Below are 24,691 nucleotides of genomic sequence, written 5' to 3' on the forward strand. Positions count from 1 at the left end.
CATCGTCTTGACTTAAAACCTAAAACCGCCCCCATACCGGTGGTCACAGCAACATCACATCCAAGGAACCCAAACAAAACAAGGCCCGGTTTGTTTACATGACGACATACTGTTTGTTAGCTGCCCTGGTCTCCGGCACGCATCCACTACTCCTACAGGCGACTGTACAGTGTGACTGTTAGATGTGAGATGTGAGATGCTGCCATGACTGAAACAGTGGATGAAGCTTCCATGGGTTTTTGTTTTGCACTGTATTATAAAAAAGGCAGAGCGCAGGAAGTCAGTGCTGGGGAGGAATGTGCTAGAGGCCTGCCCCCCCCCCACTGGAGACGAGCCTAGGGAAACACAGCCCTTGTCGTTCAGAGGTGAACCGTGCCTCTCTCCTCAACCCCCCCCCGCCCCCACCGCCTCCCCCCCCTCACAGAGAGAGTTAAGTCACTGCTTGGTCCAGTGTGTGTGTGTGTGTGTGTGTGTGTGTGTGTGTGTGTGTGTGTGTGTGTGTGTGTGTGTGTCTGTCAGGGTAAACATTAAAAGAACTCTTAGGCTAAATACAATAGAGACATTCTGTCCTGTTCTGACCCCCCGAAATATAATACACTTATATAATTATTATATTATATAAGTGTATTATATTTTGGGGGTCAGACGACAGACAGAATGTCTATTTAGCCCTAAGTTCTTTTAATGTTTACCCTGACACACACACACACACACACACACACACACACACACACACACACACACACACACACACACACTGAGCACCAAGCATTTGTGTTAGTTTAGTTAGTTAGTTAGTCTTTTGTTTTTGGGGGTTTTCTATACAGTGCAATGGACGGACACACAATAGGCTAAGTTCTTAGTTAATAATATAATAGAAATACAAAGTCATTGGACTGTTTTTACTGTATCGTCAGTGTGGGCTGTCGTACAGTACAGTATACAGACGAAGTTCATTAGCTCCAGCTCCATGGTTGTGTGAGCCTGGAGGAAGCGGGGCTGCTTGTATTGATACGGTCTGAGGGACATTACTGAGGAGTGGGCGTACAGTTCCCAGTGTTTCTCAGTGCATAATTCACTGCAGCTGCTTGGAGACCGGCGTTTGAATAATGCTTTGCTCCGACCAGAAACACAGTTATTATGACAGGACAGGAGACAGAAAGGGTCTGACACCACAGTCGTTTTTCGAATACCGAAAATCAAGTCTTAAAAAAATCAAAGAAACATGCTATCATGTCAAGCAAGCTCCCATGTTGTCCACATTTCTTTTTTTTATCACTTTTCATCCCCCCCAGACAGTCATCATCTTCCATCCGTGTGGTTTGACCCATTTTCTTTCTGCAGTAACCCCACCAGTTATCATTCAGTCTCTAACCCTAAACCCTAACCCTACCCCTCCGCTATCCTGCCTGGGTTTATGGGTGGTGTGTAATTGTGTTTATTCGAGATGATGGTTCTGTTTCAGTAATTCAGAAAAGTGAAGGTTTTAAAAGCAAAAGGGTTTGGTTGGTTGGTTTACTTGGTGTTGTTCTGGAATAGAATGTGTGACTAAAAATGGCGATTCAGATGTTTGTGTTTGAGACACTCACAGTCTGTCCCTGTTTAGATTGGGCTTGCGTGTTTATTTGGGTTAATTTGCGATCGCAGTTTGTGATTTCTTCTTCAGAGAAGCATCCGTCTCTCTCAGAGGATGTTCCAGTCGTCTGGGGCAAAGAGGTTCTGTACTGACCTGCTTCACACGCAGTACAGTGAAGATCTCTGTAAAGTAACAATATAACACAGCTTTTTATTGATTGAATCAATTTAGAAGTAGTGCGCACTGCACAGGCGGTTGGTTATCGCTAGCTGAGTGTTCCAGAATGTACTATAGTCCCAAGCGTTTATAATGGCACAGTCATAAAGGTTTATGCCTAAGTGTGCTACAGTAGAGAGACTCTCTGGTCTCTTTAAGCCTCTCTGTCTGAGGAGAGACTAGCTGCCAGCCCGGTTACTGTCTGAGGAGAGACTAGCTGCCTCTCTGTCTGAGGAGAGACTAGCTGCCTCTCTGTCTGAGGAGAGACTAGCTGCCAGCCCTCTCTGTCTGAGGAGAGACTAGCTGCCTCTCTGTCTGAGGAGAGACGAGCTGCCTCTCTGTCAGAGGAGAGACTAGCTGCCAGCCCTCTCTGTCTGAGGAGAGACTAGCTGCCAGCCCTCTCTGTCTGAGGAGAGACTAGCTGCCAGCCCGGTTACTGTCTGAGGAGAGACTAGCTGCCAGCCGGGTTACTGTTGCTGCTCTCTGTCTGAGGAGAGACTAGCTGCCTCTCTGTCTGAGGAGAGACTAGCTGCCTCTCTGTCTGAGGAGAGACTAGCTGCCTCTCTGTCTGAGGAGAGACTAGCTGCCAGCCGGTTACTGTTGCTGCAGGAGAAGGAGGCGGGTACCAGCTACTCTCCCTGAGCTCCAGGTTTCCTGCCAAGCCGTGCGTAGGAGGATCTCCTACTGTACCAGCAGGCCTGGGGGCAGAGATACTATCTCTCTCTCTCTCTCTCTCTCTCTCCCTCTCTGGGTTCAGCTGAAAAGCAGGCTGACATGTCCACGATCAACCTCGAATTCAGCCGTGTTTTCGTCCAGCTGCGAAAAGTGTTGTTTTTGGCGTGAAGATATTCTGCGCCATGAAACGTTTAGTTACGTTTCGTATGATATTGTGTTGTAAGATTTTGACGTGATATTTTTTAACGAGTCATTGGTAAGGAGATTCTAGAATCTAGACAATATTCAAGGTTTTTTAGTTGATGTCACATGTTATGTGAAGCTGGCAGCTAATAGTCAATTATCAACTTAAAAAGCTATAGCTCATAAGCTATAAATATTGTCTTGGACGCAGCACACTGCACCTTCTCTCAAGCCTGGGTTGTGCGGAGCGTTTTTAAGTTGGTAATGTGTGATGTATTTAACTGGCAAGTGTTTGTGCACATTTAAAAAACCATTGGGGCATGCACTGACTGCACTGTATACATTATGTAACCTTTCCATTACAGCTGATGACATACCAGGGCTGCCATTATAAAGTCAGCGTAACGAGTTGAAGTGGAACCCGACTGAAGTGGAACTTTACACACGACATCTGCCAGTTTGTTTTAGCGTTACCAGGGCAACGAGAGACACTCATTCCTGTAGTAGTCCATATATCTAGTAGTGAATCAACCAAACCATCTGGGTGAATCTGGATCCCTTGTTTGTTTTTTATCCCTCTGTCCTTGTCTTGTCACCCCCCCTCCTGTTCTGCCACCCACCCTACACATGCAGTAATTATAAAGAAGTTATAGATTCTTAAAGATACATTACAGACGTTTAATAGCTAGGCCTAATATAAGTGTTTAGGCACACCTCAAATGTTTGCTTGAGTGTATGGTTGTCATGAACTAATATCAATCCATTTCTTGGCTACACAATCCTTAAATGTAGGCGTACAAACTTTGCTCAAGCTTATGCTCGTGGGCATTAGGACGTGTGGGACCCTTTTTTTTTACCAAGATTATTTCAGGGCATTTCTAACTATTTAAGCCAAGGGACCCCTTTTGGCTCAAGAGCACCCCCAGAACATCCACGAGGTCAATTTATTAAACAACGGCTTTGAAATACTGTACACCAGGGGAGGCTGGCGGAGGTGGAAATCGGGAGGATGAGTTGTATGAATTACATTAAGACCGTGTTTTCCCATCTCTCCCTCCACCAGATGGTTTCTATACTAATGCTGAGTGTATACTAACGCTTGTCATTGGCATTCAGTCACATGCGATTTCATATGGGATGTGTTGCAATGTTGGTTTAAGCCACGGAAAGCACTGCTCCCTTTCTTAACTCCCCTGTAGGATTTCACAGGCATCTTTTCTTGGCACCTCTAGCGACCCTAGGCTCTCTTTGCTGTACACATTAGAAAATAGAGCTATTATAGAGCTCACCACCAGCAAATCACCGCAATCAACTCCTTACTTGTGAACATTTTCATTGCCTCCAATTTTAGGTCTATAATTAGTTCTTACCACCACCACCAACACCCCAACCACTACCTCCCACCCTGGCCACGTGGGACACATGCTGGCATCTGTACCCTTACAGGATGAAGTAGGAAAACAGGCGGTAGAGCCAGCCGGCGTCTAAAGATCGCAAGGTCGGCAGATCGGCCACATGTCGAAGTGTCCTTGGGCAAGACACTGAACCCCTAAATTGCTCCCAGTGAGCGGGCCGGCGCCTTGCATCATGGTAGCTTGCTGCCATTGTTGTTAGAATGGGTGAATGAGAAGCCGTTGTAAAGCGCTTTGGAATAAGGCGCTATATAGGCTAAGTCAGTCCATTTACAAGGGCCCCCCGACTTTTGTAAGGAAGAACAAATCGGTTTTCAAATCGTCATTACAAATCGTTGTTGTTTATTGAGAAGTATTGTACTGGGGAATGATCTGCGTCAGAAGGCCTTTAGGAATGCGCCTGTAATTGGAAGTCGTTTACATTACAGTCAGTCGGACTCTGCCAGCAGCGTCCTGGGTGGTGTTGCGTGATTGACAGAGATTGGACATTCGTCATCGTACCGTAGGCCTACGTGATCTTCCAGTTGATCTATTCCCCCTGGTGTGTGCTGGTGCGATGCTTATGTTGGCGCAGGTTCGTCTCAGTTGAGAACGTTTGTTTAGCTCATCTTGCGCCAAACAAACCCATGTGGAGACCTGAGTGTTTTTGTCTTTCGTCGCTTTTTAAAAAGTAATTCGATCCCCTGATCACTTTGAGCAGAAGAGTCAATGAGGGAGGAGATCGGATGTGGAAAGACCGCGGAGTCCCAGAGTCTGGGATATCGGGTGGAGGAATATCAACAGCTCCTCAGTGCTACACGGTCTCTAATTGTGTTATCGATTCGTAATGCATCAAACCTATTGCCATGGAAGTTATACTGGACACTAATGTGATTATCGAAAGCAGATTTGGGAGGTTAGCTGATACTGCAGGCGTCTAATCCCCGTGCATAAGTAGCTCATGAAGTTGAACATGTGTTCCTCTGGTAGCCTTTCAGATGAGTGGACATGTCTGTCATGGTCCAGGGGATGACAGTGTATCAGACACGTCAAACACAGCGTTTCATCTGGGAAGTGGCATAGGGCACTAAGGCGCATGCATGCCATATCATTACAGGGTCGCCGGTATGAATCCGGCTGTCGACATCCTGCATGTTACCCCCCTTTCTCTCACTCATCTTTCCTGTCAAATCATCTCTAACTGTCCCAATAAAGCAGAAATGTCCTACAGAAATGTGACATGGTCTGGTGAAAAGTTTTTTTTTGCCTATTATGAAAGTGTTGAAGAGCCCACTCGATACACCGGTAACGAACAACAGTTTTAGGATCACTAAATACTTAGTTAATTGGATTACATTTTACATTTTTGGCATTTAGCAGACGCCTTATTCCAAAGCGACTTACAATCAATACATTTGAATACTAAGCATGTGAATCAGCAGTCCACCATTCGTTGCAGGAAGAGTACTCTAGCTCGGGCCCGGGGCCACTGATAGAAGGAAAAACCTTCTCCCTATTATCGCCTTCTACTAAAACTATATATATATTTTTTTTAATATTACTGTCTCGTCTGCCCTAGGCTACTGGGTTAGTGATACACAGCTTGTAAACAAACGTAGGTTTTAGGACGTGTTCAAAAGCAAGGACAGTGTGATCATCTAATTATGTGTAGTTATGTGTTTTTAGCATGTTGATGTTCTATCAGCATGTTGTGATGTGCTAAACGTGCAGTTCGATGTTCATAGCGATGTGCCTTCTTAGATGATAGCCACTAGCAGCTGTTTTCTGTGTGTTTTGATTCAGAGCGAGTTTATTATTTGGTTTGAATTGTACCAACATTCAAAGCATATTTTCTCCAACTATTCTCATGTATGACACATCATTTGAAAGCTTACAATCTGCACTTTCATAATCTAATCGTTTTTGAGTTTTTTTATTATTATTTTTACTATTGGAGATGTCTCTAAAAACGCCTTCTTCTTCTTCTCTTCCCTGCAGCTGCCACGGAGGGGCGGGTGAACGGAGGGGAGGATTTCTTTCAGAAGGTAAGATCATCATCACGTTCTCCCAGCCAGGCCTGCGCTTCCACTCAACGACAGTACCGTTGGGATACTGTACGAAAATAGGTCAAAGACCCCTATTGGCAACGTATAAATATACAGCCTGAACGTTTAACCAGGTGAACAAACACATATACAACAAGTAGGCTATATTCATTCTTCAGCAGAGTTATTTCTAGGCTGATTACTCTGTTGTTACACGTGGATAGATGACGTACGTGGCTTCTGGAGGGGTGTCCAGAAATATAGCCCGGGTGAGCCCCTCAACCAGGTCTCGGGGTGGTAAAAGGGTAGCCCCTCGGCCCCGAGCCTGGTGGAGTGGAGAGGAAAACAACTACCCATACGCCGAAGAAGAAGTGGATAGTCATTTGGGATGAGTCTGGGCGTTGATTAACCCCCTAGTGTGTTCCTGGTTGACCCTGATTGGGTACTTGGAAAGTACAGTAGTGTAGAAGCCTTGTTCTGATTGGATGAGCCCAGGAGGACACACCCAGTGTCTACGTGGGGATATGGTACAGTAGGCAGCCCTGTGGTGGGAGTGACGACAGGCCGTAGCCACCACACACACACACACACACACACACACACACTCTCACACACACACACACACACACACACACACTCTCACAGACACACACACACACACACACACACACACACACACACACACACACACACACACACACACACACACACACACACACACACACACACACACACCTCCCTATCCTTAAGAAAACCAGACTTTTCTCCTCTACTGAAAACGCCTTCAAAATAAACACTCCTTCAAGAAATCAAAATGTGTCAATTTCACCGAAAAATCCAGCACATGTTGAAGTTATTCCTTTCGTCTAAACCTGAAATGTGAGGGAAAATAAACCGACTCGCTGAAAGTGGTAGGTCTCTTTTAGCCACGGCTTAGTTCTCTCTGTGAGGCTATCCCCCGCTGCTGCCCTCAGTCTAACTGCCCTTGGACGTGTCAGAACTCTGGGGATTGTAGTTTTTCAAATAAATATCTTCCACCGTGTCATGTCCAGTTTATTTACAATTGTCAGACGAATTAGTTGAGAGTGTGATACATCTCAAAGGATAGAGCCTCGCTGGCGTGTAATGACATGTTATTCCAGTGGGTTACGGTTAGTAGGTCTTAGAGATTCCCAACTTTAATAATCTAGGTCACTCTGGGCTGCTAGAGGAGCATGCTGATGTTGAAAAGAGATACTTTATCTAAACAGTCTGTCGAAGAATGTGAAATGAGACCAGAGACCCAAAGACATTGACAAATTAGAGGTAAATGTTTTAATAAATGTTTCGAGCTAGATTTAGTCTTTTTTCTTTTTACATTGAACATGAAACTGCAGTTAAACTCCAATCAAAACTCTGGATTTTGGGTTTCTGTGCTGTTCTGTTTGGCAATAGTAGCAACTGCTAGAGGATAATCACACGCACATGCACACACACGTACACGTACACACACGCGCACACACACACACATGCATGCACACACGCACACACACACACACCCCCACACACCCCCTCACCCCCACCCCCACACACACCCCCCCCCCCCCACACACACACACACACACACCCCCACACAACCCCCCCCCCCACACACACACACACACACACACACGCACACACACACACACACCCCCACACAACCCCCCCCCCCCCCCCCCCCACACACACACACACACACACACACACACACACACACGCACACACACACACACACCCCCACACAACCCCCCCCCCCCCCCCCACACACACACACACACACACACACACGTACACGTACACACACGCGCACACACACACACACACACACACACACACATACACACACACACACACACACACATGCATGCACACACACCCCCACACAACCCCCCCCCCCCCCCACACACACACAAACCCCCCCCCCCCCCCCCCCCCCCCCACACACACACACACACACACCTCAGACGGTTGGAGTGCTCAGGCTGTTTTAGGAAAAGCACACAGCACGTTATCTGCTGCCTCAGCACCTTGGCTCGTTCTTTTGGAGTCTGGAGCCGCACTGCCGCCAGATATCTGGAAGTACCTGTGTTTTCAATGACAACAGTCCAGGCCCCGTCTGTCACACAGGCGGCCTCTCCAAGGCCGAGGCGGCGGCCATACTGCGAGCCCCGGACAATGGAGGGATTCAGTCTTCTCTCCCGTGTTGACGTTCAGCCCGTGTGAAGAGTGTGAGATGAGGTTCTGCGTTCGAGACTGAAACTCCACAGGGTAGAAACCAAACACACTGGCTGACAGAGACTTGAGAGAGTCTCTATTTTCTCAATTCATACTTTCTTACATTCCTCTGACTCTCTCAGTCCAGCAAGGGGAGTTACCTGCCTGCAGTTGTGTCCTGGTGTGTTGAATCTAGTGCAGACTATCATCAGACGAATCCCTTGCTGATCCATCCATAAGGTGGGTGTGTGTGTGTGTGTGTGTGTGTGTGTGTGTGTGTGTGTGTGTGTGGGTGGGTGTGTGTGTGGGTGTGTGTGTGTGTGCGCTGTGCGTGCGCTCTTGTTGCTCATCTATTAGAAGACTGAACGGTGGTGACAGTTGGTTTACCAGACTTCTCTGAGGTCATATTTCACATAGTACAAGTGTCCACATTTGTTTCACATTTCCTCATGTTGGGATCTGATGTAATGATCAGACTTTTCTTTCGAAAAATGTGAATACATTGCCTTGTTGTTGAAAATCAACGACACATTGCTAGTCAACTAACACAGCTTGTTTTGTGAGCCTGCTGACAATGTAAAGTAGTGTTCTAGTTAACTAGGTAGCAGTGGGGGATTACTCACGCAATCCATTTTTGTTGCAGTAGTTTGGCTTGACTAGCGAGTTTGTGTTGTGATTCTCAACAGCGTTGAAACGTAGTTCCGTGTTTCAAAAGAAAAGTCTGAACATTTTGATTGGTTGCCGACATGCGGACCAAATGATCACATGTGTCACATATATACACAGGATACAGGTTGTAAACTCTGCCATTAAACACTTACCTCGTAAACTTCCTCTCAACAGTGCAGTGATGTCACAGAAGAAAAAAACTAAACAAATAACAATAAATAATTATTTCACCTTGTTACAATAAGGTAGGGATGCTCCGATCTGGATTTTTGGGGCCGATACCGATCACCGATTTTTTTCCTCAAGATCAACCGATATCGATACCGATACCGATTTTTAAAAAAATACATAACTGTAGGCCTACTGACTGGATAGCCTACATATTTTTTGCTTTTTAGACAAAAGTTTTGATCCATTAGGCACCAAGCAAACGCAGACCCATTTTTATGGCATAGTAAAGGTCTGGCCTATCACCCAGTTAGGGCCTGAAGCCCAAGTCAGTCGATATGGCTGTATAAAAGACATCATAAACGTGGCCTTCGTGGTTTACATACTGTTACGTCCTCCTATGTTTTCTGTTCAGTTATCTGTCTTCCCCAGGAAAAAAATAAAAAAAATAAATAAATATTCGGTTTTTGCGATCGGCCATTTTTGCCGATCACCGATCGAGTCATTTGGAGTGAAATCGGCCGATTTAAATCGGTGGCCGATAAATCGGAGCATCCCTACAATAAGGTAAGGCGCAATAAGAGGACTAAATCGCTAACAATATTTAAGTATAAGTAGCAATAACTAGCAGTAAGGCTGGAGAGCGTTTAAGATAGTTGTGAAGTATATACAATAAATGGTAAATGGACTGCACTTATATAGCGCCTTTATCCAAAGCGCTTTACAACGGCCTCTCATTCACCCATTCACACACACATTCACACACCAATGGCGGCAAGCTACCATGCAAGGCGCCGGCCTGCTCACTGGGAGCAATTTGTGGTTCAGTGTCTTGCCCAAGGACACTTCGACATGTGGCCAGCCGGCGCTCGAACCGCCGATCTGCCAACCTTACGATCATTAGACGACGGCTCTACCTCCTGAGACACAGCCGCCCCAACAATACCATATACAGTATGAACTATGCACTGTGCCATGGAGGTAGTATGACTGTACGGTCCGTGGAAGAAAACCACATTCCTTCCCAGTCCCAAGTAACTTTATTTTATCCCAAACTTCTTGTTTATCGTCCCACGGTGATGAGCTGTAAACGGGAGTTATTCGTCACCGGGGTGTGTTATGGGAAATAGGAAGAAGGTAATGAGAAACGTGTGGGATGGAAATCAGTGGCTTCATTAGCAAGCTGCTCTGCTCTGGGGCTGAGCGCAGCCGTGGCTCATAAACGTTGTAGAGGCTGGAATTATACTGTCCTAGTCTGGGAGGCCAGGACCAAGCTGCTCCCAATCAGGTAGCTTATGTGAAAACAATCGAGTTGCGTGTGTGTGCGTGTGTGTGTGGGCGTGTGTGTGTGTGTGTGTGTGTGTGTGTGTGTGTGTGTGTGTGTGTGTGTGTGTGTGTGGGCGTGTGTATGACGGTTACAACGTGTTGTCGAGGAACATTTTATAACAATGTCAATTGCCGCAAGCGGGATGATTGTGAACTGACTGTATACATTCCTAAGATCACACTAACCCTAACCCTAGTCACAGTGAATACAGTCATGTGAAAAAGATAGGATACCCCATGAAAACCTTTGTCTTTTTCAACATATTTCAACATATGGACATTTGATCTTCATTTTAACAATATTGAGAGATGGAGTTGCTAAGAAGACATTGCTAAGCTATGACTGCTTATTGAAAAAGCAATAGCTGTTTGCCTATATCAGTCAATGGTGGTTTGAGTTTAGCATTCTCAATGGTAGTGTTTTCCATGTGAACACAAGATATTTTATCAATGAAGATTGTGCCAAATGTAGAGAATTGTGTGTAGTTGAGTGATTTAGAACTACAAAATAAGCAGGAAATGTGTTTGTGTTTCTGTAGAATTGGTGAGTTTCAGGTTTTGGTCGTTGTGTTAGTGTGAGCAATGAGAAAAACAGTCATAGAAATGAGCAATTTTCTTGTGAGGAAAAAGTTAGGATACCCCACATTTATTACTACTTAAAATGCCTAAAATTAGAATCAAGCGCACCACATCAGGTGCAAATGATTAGAACATCCTTAGAGACGATTCTGGAGGAGCCTGTCTTATTTAAACCTCAGACATTTAGTTTGGTTTGCTCTTGACTGTTGAAGTGAGTGGTGTCACCATGGAGAGATCTAAAGAGCTCTCTGAGGCCTTCAGAAGGAAGCGTATGAGTCTGGGAAGGGATTTAAAAAGATCTCCAAACAATTAGAAATCAACCATTCCACTGTCCAGAACATAATTTATAAGTAGAAAACATTTAAAACAACTGCCAACATGGTCGGGTCAGGTCAGGTCCTAGCAAGTTCAGCCCAAGAGCAGACCGCAAGATGCTTAAAGACGTCTCCAGTAGCTCTCGCCACAGTTGATGCATGGAGGAAGGAGGACATCCTTGCTGTAAAATAAAAACCCTATCAGGACAAGACTAAAGTCTGCCAGAGAACACCTACACACAAACACCAGGGGCCTCATTTATAAAGCTTTGCACAGAACTGGCGTAAAAAGCTTGCGAACAAGCAAGAGCGTTTATGCACACCAAGATTCAGATTTATAACACAGTGTGCAGGCAAGTAACTTATCCTGTAAGTAACTTTTGTACAGTAATAGATGGGTTTTCAGGTTTGTAAACACACACCAGGGAGAAGCAAAATGGCAAGCATTGTACCACATCACATCCCTGTCACGATTAAATCTTCTCATCTAACTCTGATGGCTTAGGAGGGTCTGAATGGCTGTGCAATCCAAGATGCCTCGCACACATCCCTCATTAATATCCTGCTGATTTACACACAGGTACAGACAGTGCTGCCAGACCAGGCTAGCAGCCAGCCAGTGTCTGTTCAGCATTACAAGACCGCTTTGTTGTCAAAGACAAGCCAGCTGTCTCCTATTTAATTTGGGCATTAAACCGATGGCAAAGTGTTGATTGCAAAGTTTAACAACCGATGTGCGAATGTTGGAGATGTTAGCATCAAGAATGTTCGCGTCTGGCAGGCGGAGAAGGACACCCCGAAACGAAGCGTCATTCTGGTTTTGTGTCAACAGCAGCGCACCAAAGCTTTCTGCTTTTAAGAGTTTTAGTTTTTTTTAGTTTTTTCGGCGTACCTTGAAGTCGTGCGCTCATGGAAAGTTTTACTTGGATCGTTTCCTGCCTCTGCGCTGTCCTCCTCCTCCACACTGGACACAGAACAAGGCCTGTGAAGTCACCGTGCCCGTCGTGTGTCAACCAACCGCTGACGAATCTTTGGGGCCTTGAGTATGTATGAGGGAAGGCCCTTAGCATGTGTTTGAGATTCCCCCTACTGTTACCGAACACATCTCCAATGACACGGGATCATATGGAAGTACTCTCCACACCCTCCCAGAGTAATTCCCCTCCTCCTCCTCCTCCGCAGTATAGCCTAACAGATGACTTGCCTAGTTATGCGCTTACTCACTGTCTGTCTGCTTTCCGCTTTCAGCTACAGTATAACGACGTGTTCTGACTCTTGGGGTTATTTTGGATCTGCGTCATCCACAACTAAAACAGTTGTGTGGTTCCCAAAACAATTGTAAGGGATTTTCCCAAAGTCAGAGACTGTGTAAGGGTGTGTGTGATGAAACAGGGTGTGTGTATTTTTAATTTCTTCCTTTTCCTTTGTTCCCTTTTACAGTGTAAAGTCTTTGACTTGAATCTTGCGACTCGCTGTGTGGAATCTTAGATGTTTATGATGCACTGTGCCGGACCGTATATAAACTGTATACTCTTCGCTCCTCGTTGTAGCTTTGTCGAATTCCTTTAGCGTTAAGGCTCTCCCGCCTCGGACCGTCAGAGTTGAGGTTGTCGTAAACAACGGCAGTGTGAGATATGATCACGATCGACCGCGTGGCCGAGGCCCGGAGAATCCACGTCTTTTAATTTGGTGGGAGAACAATACGGCCTTGTGTCTGAACTGGATCAGATCAGCATCACGTATCTATTCACATATATCTGAAGGAACTTTTATCAAAACGAGGGCGGGGGGGGGGGGGAGTTAAAAATAGCAAGGCTGCAAATTCCCCCTCATAATCATCAATGAATTAAGTCAAAACAACTTAGCTCGTGGCCTCCCGTGTCTTGTAATGTTGGTGATTATTGTAGCAGGAGCTGACGTAGCCTCGTTTATTGCTTCGGTCGTTAAGGGTCTGAAAGCGGGACTCGAATGCTACGTGCTACCATGTTGGCTGTAGCTAACTAGCGTGTGTGTGTGTGTGGGTGTATTTCTCAGTGTGTGACTGTGTTTTTTCCCCTGCTCTATCATAGCGTTGCATCTTACAGTAGCTAGTATGAGTTATGGGTATTGTATGAGAAAGTAAGGCTCATCCGGGAGGGAAGCCAAGCTGTGGGCACCGACCACAGAACCATATGTCTGTTATTAAGACTGTGTAGATTTGTCAAAAAGGTTATTTTCGACTCTGCCTTTGTTAGTCACACAGTGCATTACAGAGCACAGAACACTGGCTCGAGGGAGGAGAGCAACTGCTAGTCATCTGATAAGGACCGCAAGCACTGTGTGTGTCATGTACTGTAGGTGATTCACTTAAAAAAATTTAAAAAATAAAAACATTTTGTATTGTAACACCTGGTTTACATTCACCATTTTTCACATTTTCATCCACCAACCCCACAACAATAACGACACTGTGTGTGTCATATACTGGAGGTGATTCACTTCTTTTTGTTATTTAAAAAAAACTAGAACATGTTGTATTGTAACCCTAACAATTTACATTCACCATTTTTCACATTTTCATCCACCCCCCCAACCCCACAACAATAACAACAAAATTAACAACACACGTCATGAAAATGAATAATAATAATAATAATAATACTGACGGTGGATCATAGGTGATTCACTTTGACCTTACACTAACAGCCCACCACAACAATCACGTAACGGGCAGGCACCTCCGTACCTACCTGACCTCCTGCGCCACCATACCCCATCCAGAGCCCTTAGGTCAGCTGACCAACTGCTGCTGGAGGTCCCTAGAACCAGACTCAGAACCAGAGGGGATAGAGCCTTCTCTAAGGCCCCTAGGCTCTGGAATAGCCTCCCCCTCCACGTCAGATCCGCCCAGAGCATCGAGGCTTTTAAAACATGAGCTAAGACGTACCTCTTCTCCCTGACCTTTGACCTGAGGTGAGCCTGCCTCCCGACAACTGCACTTTTCTGCACGTTTCTTTCTGCACATGTATTCTGTATTGCACCTTGTTTTAGTGTATTTCTATTTGTTGTTTCTCTTTTACTAGTGTTGTTTTATCTGTCAAGCACTTTGGGCGGCTGTTTTGTCGTCGTAAATGTATTACATAAATAAACATGACTTACTTACTACTTACTTACTCTAAGTACTAACTGTCGTGACTCGTGGCTATAAGTCTCCTGAGGTCTCTATCAACCTCTCCCCTTCAGAAATGAGAAAAGAATCCCTTCCCTCCGTTTCATATAATCCTCCCATTAAGAAATGCTAGAACACTGCACAGGCCAACAAGCTTTTAAGCCCCTTTCTTAAATAAAATAGAAAATAATGTTTTTCATACATACTTTCCCCTACTGTTGATATCCAAGAGTTGTTTGGGAAAGAAACATGTTGTTTCTGTTTCTATGGTCTATTAAGGCTTGTTGCGATTCGGGGAGATGGATCCAAAATACCAGTTTGTTGTTTTCCTAAAGAACATAGAAGCGATCCAGGAAACCAGACAGAGATTATGTGGCGCTGGCTGCCTCTACGGAGCTGGCATGTCCTCTCTCATCCCTCGAGATGGAGAAACTCACAGCCAGTCAGTAACTGTGGATTCTTTGTCTTCATCTAACTCTCCCATGAGGGTATACCCAATCTGTGTCTTGAAGCTACTATACACTACCATCTGTGCATTCCATATTTTCAATGGTTTATAAGCGGTTACATTTACATTGACATGTTTGGCATTTAGCAGACGCCTTATTCCAAAGCCACTTTACAATCAATACATTTGACTAAGCAAGTGAATCATCAATCCACCAGTCGTAGCAGGAGGAGTAATCTAGCTCAGGCCCGGGGCCATTGGCAGTCTCCGTTTATCAATAATGTCACCCCCTGTTTCAGCTATTTGTGGACTGATACTGTGATGAATAGGCTACTGTAGTGTCCACTGGTGCATCATTTCCTTTGAATGTCCGCTCTTTAACTCTCTCCAAAAAAGGGTTCCTTGTATCTCTCTAGGGCCACCGTTTGAAGAACCCTTTGGGTTCCAGGGAGAACCCTTTTCACAGAGGGTTTTAAATGGAACCACGAAAGGTCTGCACGGAACCCAAAAGAGTTCTACACGGAACCCAAAAGTGTTCTACACGGAACCCAAAAGTGTTCTACACGGAACCCAAAAGGGTTCTACACGGAACCCAACACGGTTCTTCAAAGGATGCCGCTACGGCTACAGGAACAAACAAAGTACCCTTTTTTCTATAAACATAGGAGGAACTTTCACTTTTGACGTCATTACTTGGACACTGGAGACTTCCAATGATATCGTTGGACGATGCACCTACAAAGATGACCTAATGTCGATCAGAAACTTGTGGTCAGTCATCAGCCTTAAGAGAGACAGACAGACAGACATCCTTGTGTTGGGACACACTGGTGGGAAGATCCAGGAGAACACACACACACACACACTCACACACACACACACACACACACACACACACACACACACGTGCATAATCACAGTTGGTGAGAACCTCTTCTTTCTGACGCTCTGCCACAGTCTCAGCCTCAGTGTTGGAGGTTCAAAGGCTCCAGCTGAAGCAACAGCATGAGTCTGGTGCTCTGCTCATATTGTTTCTAAGTACATTGAGATCTGTGTGTGTGTACTGGACTGTGTGTGTGTGTGTGTGTGTGTGTGTGTGTGTGTACTGGACTGTGTGTGTGTGTGTGTGTGTACTGGACTGTGTGTGTGTGTGTGTGTGTACTGGACTGTGTGTGTGTGTGTGTGTGTGTGTACTGGACTGTGTGTGTGTGTGTACTGGACTGTGTGTGTGTGTGTGTGTGTGTGTACTGGACTGTGTGTGTGTGTGTGTGTGTGTGTGTACTGGACTGTGTGTGTGTGTGTGTACTGGACTGTGTGTGTGTGTGTGTGTGTACTGGACTGTGTGTGTGTGTGTGTGTGTACTGGACTGTGTGTGTGTGTGTGTACTGGACTGTGTGTGTGTGTGTGTGTACTGGACTGTGTGTGTGTGTGTGTGTGTGTGTACTGGACTGTGTGTGTGTGTGTGTACTGGACTGTGTGTGTGTGTGTGTGTACTGGACTGTGTGTGTGTGTGTGTGTGTACTGGACTGTGTGTGTGTGTGTGTACTGGACTGTGTGTGTGTGTGTGTGTGTGTGTGTGTGTGTGTGTGTGTGTACTGGACTGTGTGTGTGTGTGCTGGACTGTGTGTGTGTGTGTGTGTGTGTGTACTGGACTGTGTGTGTGTGTGTGTGTGTGTACTGGACTGTGTACTGGACTGTGTGTGTGTGTGTGTGTGTACTGGACAGTGTGTGTGTGTGTGTACTGGACTGTGTGTGTGTGTGTGTGTGTGTACTGGACTGTGTGTGTGTGTGTGTGTGTGTGTGTGTGTGTGTACTGGACTGTGTGTGTGTGTGTGTGTACTGGACTGTGTGTGTGTGTTTGTGTGTGTGTGTGTGTGTGTGTGTGTGTGTGTGTGTGTGTGTGTACTGGACTGTGTGTGTGTGTGTGTGTACTGGACTGTGTGTGTGTGTGTGTGTGTACTGGACAGTGTGTGTGTGTGTGTGTACTGGACTGTGTGTGTGTGTGTGTGTGTGTGTGTGTGTGTACTGGACTGTGTGTGTGTGTGTGTACTGGACTGTGTGTGTGTGTGTGTGTGTGTGTACTGGACTGTGTGTGTGTGTGTGTGTGTACTGGACTGTGTGTGTGTGTGTGTGTGTGTGTGTGTGTGTGTGTGTGTGTGTGTACTGGACTGTGTGTGTGTGTGTGTGTGTGTGTGTACTGGACTGTGTGTGTGTGTGTGTGTACTGGACTGTGTGTGTGTGTGTGTGTGTGTGTGTGTGTGTGTGTGCTGGACTGTGTGTGTGTGTGTGTGTGTGTGTGTGCTGGACTGTGTGTGCTGCCCAGGCCCAGTGCAGTCAGGTGGTGGTGGGACTGAGAAGCAGCTGCACCAGTACACAGTGAGAACCGAGGCAGACGCAGGTGCCAAGCCCAGTCTCTCTCTCAGCATGGTGCTCTCCAAAGATGTTGTTGTGTTTTTACTTTTTATATTATATAAAGCAAAGGTCACTATCAATCAAATTCCTCTGTTCCAACCAGAACAACTTTGACTGACTGTCAAAGACGGATATATCTGTTGAATATGTCTCTTTATTGATGTAGAGATCTGCGACATTTGCAACTATCTATCTATCTATCTATCTAACTACAGTACTAACTACAGTATTACTATATATATATCAATGTGGTGACAGTATAGTATATGGTCAAATCTTGGATATCCAGGTCGCCCTAACAAAAGGGTTTCCATAAGGGTCCTACTTCCTTAAATAAACGACAAACATGTTAAGAAACGTATGCTTCACAACATTACTTCACATTCCATGTCATCACCATTGTGGGCCGGCTGTGTCTCAGGAGGTAGAGCCGCCGTATAATGATCGCAAGGTTGGCAGATCGGCGGTTCGAGCTCCGCCTGGCCACATGTCGAAGTGTCCTTGGGCAAGACACTGAACCCCAAATTGCTCCCAGTGAGCGGGCCGGCCGGCGCCTTGCATGGTAGCTTGCCGCCATTGCTGTGTGAATGTGTGTATGAGAGGCCGTTGTAAAGCGCTTTGGATAAAGGCGCTACATAAGTGCAGTCCCAATTACCATTTATATATGCGGTTGAGGCTGGTTTCACATGATCTCTTAAGTGAATGAAATGGGAATGATGGTTGATGGGAAATCCAGGAACAGGAATACCAGGCAGGCTATAATATTAATGGGTGAGTGAATTGGTGAAAAATATTTGAAAAGGGTTGGATAACACATCATAAAACCCCAACGGCTGCTCAAGCCCTCCAGAGGCGTGTGTGGTCTATTTTAAAATGTCATTCTCCTTAGCCGCGGCCTTGCCAAAAACAGCATTAACTCATGAATAGGCCAGCGTGCTACATCGGGTGAGAAAGTGCGGAGCGCTGCCAAAGTCATTAAGGAGAATGTCACACACCCGGCGGGAGCTCTCACACACCTAATTGATAATGGATTGTTTGATTTTGTGTTGAGGAAATGGTGGTAGAATGGCAGTTCAAGGTATACATTGATTAGGATCTTAAGAGAGGTGGTGGAGGGCGGCCGTGTCACTTTACTGATGACTCTTCCCTCCTGGAATGTTTCCACCCTCCCTGGGTTGAGCTGTTAAGTGCACTGACGGGAACCCAAGCAAATCAAAGCAAATGGGTGGAGGTCTGGTGGCTGAGTGTTACAGTTCAGTAGGACTGGGTTACCTGGGTGGGGACCTAGTGGAGACCTAGTGGCTGACCGGTTTACCTGGGTGGAGACCTAGTGGCTGACTGGTTTACCTGGGTGGAGGTCTAGTGGCTGACTGGTTTACCTGGGTGGAGATCTAGTGGCTGACTGGTTTACCAGGGTGGAGGTCTAGTGGCTGACTGGTTTACCAGGGTGGAGGTCTAGTGGCTGACTGGTTTACCTGGGTGGAGGTCTAGTGGCTGACTGGTTTACCTGGGCGGAGGTCTAGTGGCTGACTGGTTTACCTGGGTGGAGGTCTAGTGGCTGACTGGTTTACCTGGGCGGAGGTCTAGTGGAGGTCTAGTGGCTGACTGTCCAGCTCAGTAGGACCTGGTACCGATTAAACACTCACTGAGAGACTAATACATCTTGTATTGGTCGAGTTCATTTGTAACGCTGAGCTGACCCAATTCAGTATTTTTTCTGTCTCTGCAAAGACCTCTGTTTCCCAGACTGGACCCGGGGTTCGCCAGGTGTTGTTGTAACCTGAGTTTCACCTGAGATTGTTTTGATTTGGAAGCCTTGGAACTGCAACTGCAGCTGAACCTGTGTTAGAGAGGGGTGTGTAGGCCTAGAGAACGGACAGCTTGGGCAAATTAGAGAAGTGTCAGAGTAGGAAATGAGCAAACCTTGCTGGGCGGCATGGGGTGACTGTAGCGCAGGAAGTAGAGGCTGTGTCTCAGGAGGTACAGCTGCCATCTAATGATCGCAAGGTTGGCAGATCGCGGGTCAAGCCCCTGCTGGCCATAATGTCAAGTGTCCTTGGGCAAGACACTGAACCCCAAATTGCTCCCAGTGAGCGGGCCAGCGCCTTGCATGGTAGCTTGCCGCCATTGGTGTGTGAATGTGTGTGTGAATGGGTGAATGAGAGGCCGTTGTTGGATAAAGGTGCTATATAAGTGCAGTCCATTTAAACCTCTGACTTGCTTGTGAGAGGGGTGATGGTGTGGAAATGGACCATCTGCCCTATAGAATGTGCTGATAATGTGTTGGACTCTAGTGACCAGGGAAGTTCATAAATATGTATAACTTCCCAAAGAAAGGTTTTTTGAGTCGTGATTCAATTTGCATTGATTTAAAATGTTGTTTTTATATTATTATTTGACAATTCCACAAGTGTCAGAAGTCATCCTTGACAATAGAAGAAAGGTTGCAATTTCTTCTCTTAACGTTGACTCTTCTATATTTTTTTTGCTATTTGATTGCTCATGAAGGTCGAGTTTAGGCTTTTTATTTTGTTTTAGGAAAGGCTCTATGTACTTTTCCATGGCGAACACAAAGAGGAATCTCCAGAGGAATGTCAGACTTTTGAGAGGAAGTCCAATTCCTGGGTAATTAGTGGTTGGTTATTAATCACAGTTTCAGCAGCAGCGCTCTTGACTGTCTTTGGTAGTCAAGTGTCGGAAATCGACTCAGTGGAATGTGCTACACTGCTACCTGATATAGCCTAACGCCTGTTTTATGAGCGAGTAGCGAACCGCTACTGTGAAGACCGCATGGCTCTGACTCTGCAGTAATGTGATTGTTTAATGTTTAATGTTTTCTATGTTAAATCTTCTCACAGCAGCACTTCTCTTACTAATGTTATGTTAATCCTCAGCTATTATATTTATAGTCCAGTCCAATTCCGACATTCATGGGTGTAAAGTGTACGTAGCATTTGATCTAACTGCTGTATATATCTTAATGTCTCTTCCAGGTTATGGAAGAAACAAAGACTCAGATTGCTTGGCCGTCGAAGCTGAAGATTGGCGCCAAGTCCAAGAAGGGTAAGAAAGAGAGGCTCTGTTTCCCTCATCAGGGCGGTCCTCCTCCGGTGTGTTTGATAGATTTAGAGGGATGTACTGTATACTCTAGGTATCCTGGTAGCCCAGCGGTCCCCTTTCTGATGGAAATAACTATGGCTCACCGTTTCCTTGATGATTGCTGCACTCTGAAGCAGAACAACATTAACAGCAGTTAAGAGGGTCTTATCTTGTGTGTGTCTCTATTCTAGTTTTTGTTTGTTTGTTTGTTTTTCTTCCTTGTTTATTGCTTCCTGCTTCTCTTCTTTTTTTTTTCTTCTTTTTTCTGTTACAGTGTCCTTGAGTTTGAGAAAGGTGCTTTTAAATAAGATCTGTTACTATTTGTTATTATTATTATTATTAGTAGTAGTAAGTTGCTCTTATAATGAGTATAGACATATTTTAGTGATGCTGCTAATTACTCAATGTGTGTGGTGACAGAGTGATTTGGTCGTTGTTTTGTTATGACATAATGGAGTTCAGTGTTTCTTGCACATGCGCTTTCTATTGTGATGCACATTCATATGATTTGCTGTTTCCACAGACTTCAATATTGTCGTCTGAATGCCTTGAGGGGGTGCTAGTGTACCTTGTCTCTCAGATCCAGAATCCTCTCAGACTGGCACCCTAATACACACGCAGGTCCAGAAACCAGACTGGCACGCTAAAGCCTCGTACACACATAAAGATTTTCTAAATCCTAACAGATTTTTTACCTGAGAGTGACCCCACACATGAAGATAAAAAATCACAGATTGAACAGTTTTGATCGTATTGTGTGTGGTGTGTTCCGATATTCCCAATACAGCACACCACATACATAAAGATCTGTCCTCCGACAGTCTAGAGTCTCGTCCCCCAAGCCAGAAATCTCACGTGATCAAACGAGGCAGCCATGTGCGACAGGGCAAATAAAATGCAGAAGAACGAAAAGAAGAAGTCACCTCGCTTCTTGATTGGCTACATTCCATCCACGTCACAATCGGACCATGTCTGATCAATAAACCTGAACTGGGTGTTAAAAACACCTTTCCAATAGCTTGACCCCAATAGGCACGTTTCCTGTCTAGCTGTTTATAGAGATGACAGTAGCCTAGACGATGTTACAACACAAGCTTTTTACATCTGTTTCTTCAACGTCTTCGAGTCTACTGAACTGAAAGTTCATGTCTGTCACCCCCGAGCAGTTTTTTTTTTGTGTTGCAGTCGGTGCCGAGGTCAAAGGTTATTTAAATCCTGGCCCGTGCTTGTGCGTTTGTTGGCGGGTGACTCCGGGGCATTGCCTAAACGGAGAAGAATGTTACGTAACGCTAAAAGCGAGTTATCTTGTGACTGAATGCAGCAAACATCTTGGCTCATTAGAGACGGAGAACACATGCGTAGCGCTGACATGCGGGGGTACCACCGTCCACTGGCTCTGAGGGGTCCGCGGGGAATAGCTGTTTCCTGCCTGTCTGTCTGCCCAGGATTACTGCAGTCAACAATGCTGACCTCCGCAAACTTTCGCAGGGGGGCACATCATGCGCAAGTTGTTTTATGACCGTCGCAGTAATCCATCCAGTGCTTGTTGCTGTTTTTGCTTTAATGTTTTAGAAGAAGAAGAAGAAGAATTATCTGTCAAGCAGATCTTTATGTTCAGTATACTCAACGAGAAGTTCATTTTTCATGTCATTTTTGTTCTTTATATAGTGTATTTTCCCCCCCCCAAAAAAACTAATTCATCTGTTTTTTGGGAGTTACCAAACTCTCCCAGGACACATTCCACTCTGGGAACAGATCCGAGATGTTTATCGCTGTGGAAGATCTCATCTTTCCTTGTTGTTGTTATCAGAACGGTTTGTCTGTTGTGTTCATCTGACAGTAGAAAAGCAGCAGCTGTCATTCTGCAGAGCAATGAGCATCTCCAGAAAGAAAGTGATGATTTGAAACATACAGTAGCCACTGTCTAGATAGATAGATATATAGATAGATAGATAGATAGATAGATAGATAGGTAGACAGACAGGTAGATAGGTAGGTAGATAGATAGACAGATTAGATTCAACCTTTTTGTCATTGCATAGAGTACAACAAAAACATTTTTTTGGTCACATGGTCAGCACCCCTGGAGCAAATAGAGGTTAAGTGCCTTGCTCAAGGGCACAACAGCAGTGGTAGGCACCTTGGATATGATGCCAGCAACCCTCCAGTCACCAGCAGCTCCCTCCTGAGGCGGGGATTGAACCAGCGACCTTCCGATTACTGGCCGGTCTCTCTGACCTCTCAGCTACTGCTGGCCCCAGTCACCACCACCGTCACCATCTTCATCATCATCACCATCATCATCATCATCACCACCATCACCACCATCATCATCATCCTCATCATCCTCATCATCATCATCATCATCATCCTCATCATCATCATCATCATCACCATCATCATCACCATCACCATCATCACTATCATCATCATCATCACCATCATCATCATCATCATCATCACCACCATCATCATCATCATCATCATCACCATCATCACCATCATCATCACCATCATCACCTCCACCATCGTCACCATCATCCTCCTCCTCCATCATCACCACCATCATCATCATCATCATCATCACCATCACCACCACCACCACCATCACCATCACCATCATCACCATCATCATCATCATCATCATCATCATCATAGCAGTATCTTCTCCCCATTGACGAAGACCCTGAGGTTGTCCAAGGCCGTCATTTGATTGGTCAATCAGCCCCTCCAGTCTCAGCCCATAAACCTGAAGAGAACCTGGCTGACATTTCGCCTTCGACATTTCCACCCTCGCTTGGCCCGGCCAATCCAATTTGGAGTCACAGATAAATCTCAACCGCGGCGTAGCGGTGATTTACTATTGGCTGAGGGCCGAACGCCCATGCTGCTCTGGTCTTTACACTGGGGGCCAGCAGCTGTAAAAACACCAAACACACAGAACAGACCCCTGAAACCCCTGAAACCTCCACAGTCCACGCTCTTGTTCTTATCTTCCTCTCTCCGGCACACCGCGTGGTTGTCAAATCGCCGCGGTTGTCATAGCGACGTGCTAGGCTGCTGAACCGGCCTCGGGAAGCTATGCCGACCCCCCCCCCAACCCCCCCCCCCCATCATCCCCTCAAGTCAAACGCTCTTCTTCAGAGGAGACAGAATGCAGAGCCCCAACAAAGTTCTTCTACTTTTTATTGAGACCTTTTGCTTGCTGCTTTGTGTCAACGACGCAACGACGCTTTCTTGGAACAATGCTTCTTCCACACTCCCTCCAGCTCCCCATTGTTACAGTCTAGTTAGCGAGTGTGTTGCTTTGCCTCCTGATACATCATGACGTGCAGGGATGAAATGTGTCATCGCCATGACGACGGATTCTGTTTTTGTTATTGGAATGTTCTGATTGTAAAAAGTTGATTTATGGTCTTGGGTTGTTTCACAGCTTGTCACTGCTCTTGTTAAGCCGTGAGTGTGTGTGCAATATGGTGGGATCATTAGAATGGCCCGATGCCTTAAATAGAGAGTGCGAAAAGTCTCATCGTTCGATTTTTGACCTTTTTGTCATTGCACAACAAAATGTGTTTTTTTGCTCTAGTTTTACTCATAGGGTCAGCCATAGTCTGCGCCCCTGGAGCAATTAAGGGTTATGTGCCTTGCTCAAGGGCACAACGGCAGTGGTAGCCTTACGGCAGTGGTAGCCTTACGGCAGTGGTTGCCTTCGATATGATGCCAGCATCCCCCAGCATCCTGAGGCAGGGATTGAATCAGCGACCTTCCGATTGCTGGCCGGCCTCTCTAACCTCTAGGCTACCTGCCACCCCCATGAGAAACAAAACACTGGCACTGACTCCCGGGAATGTCGGGGAGTCTCCCGCAAATAGGCCTCGTCTTCTGTACGCAGATGACAGGAAGGGGGGTGGGGGGGGGGGTCTTGGAGGTTGGAGGTGCTCCTTTAGCAGGTGTTGAAACAAATCTCCTCGAATGAGATTTGAGGTTGCGGTTTGAGATGTTGGGATGTCACCTTTGCACCTTTGCAACCAATCATGATGAAGAGTTGAAGAAGAAGAATGGTTGTATAGGGAGCATAGCAGTCCACTACCAGGGCAATACCCTTGGATGACAAACGCCAACCATCACATGTCCGTGTGAGGACCAGCTGTTCTTTTTTACTAGAGTATAACAGCAATAAACATCCCATGCATCTTACCCCTCTGGAATG

General features: G+C 45.8%; 1 protein-coding gene across 1 annotated transcript in view; it reads left to right on the forward strand.

Annotated features, from left to right (window-relative positions):
* bicc1 (BicC family RNA binding protein 1) overlaps positions 1–24,691 on the forward strand; it is a gene marked incomplete at both ends in the record, with an annotated part of 72,656 nt that overhangs the window by 3,223 nt on the left and 44,742 nt on the right. Inside the window, 2 exons of the mRNA XM_080541570.1 lie at positions 6,040–6,086; positions 20,376–20,445. Of these exons, the coding sequence (XP_080397696.1) occupies positions 6,040–6,086; positions 20,376–20,445 (117 nt within the window). The remainder of the gene's footprint in view (positions 1–6,039; positions 6,087–20,375; positions 20,446–24,691) is intronic.

The sequence above is a fragment of the Nansenia antarctica genome (genome assembly GCF_963989245.1).
Source record: "Nansenia antarctica genome assembly, chromosome: 11".
In the NCBI taxonomy this organism is placed as follows: domain Eukaryota; kingdom Metazoa; phylum Chordata; class Actinopteri; order Argentiniformes; family Microstomatidae; genus Nansenia; species Nansenia antarctica.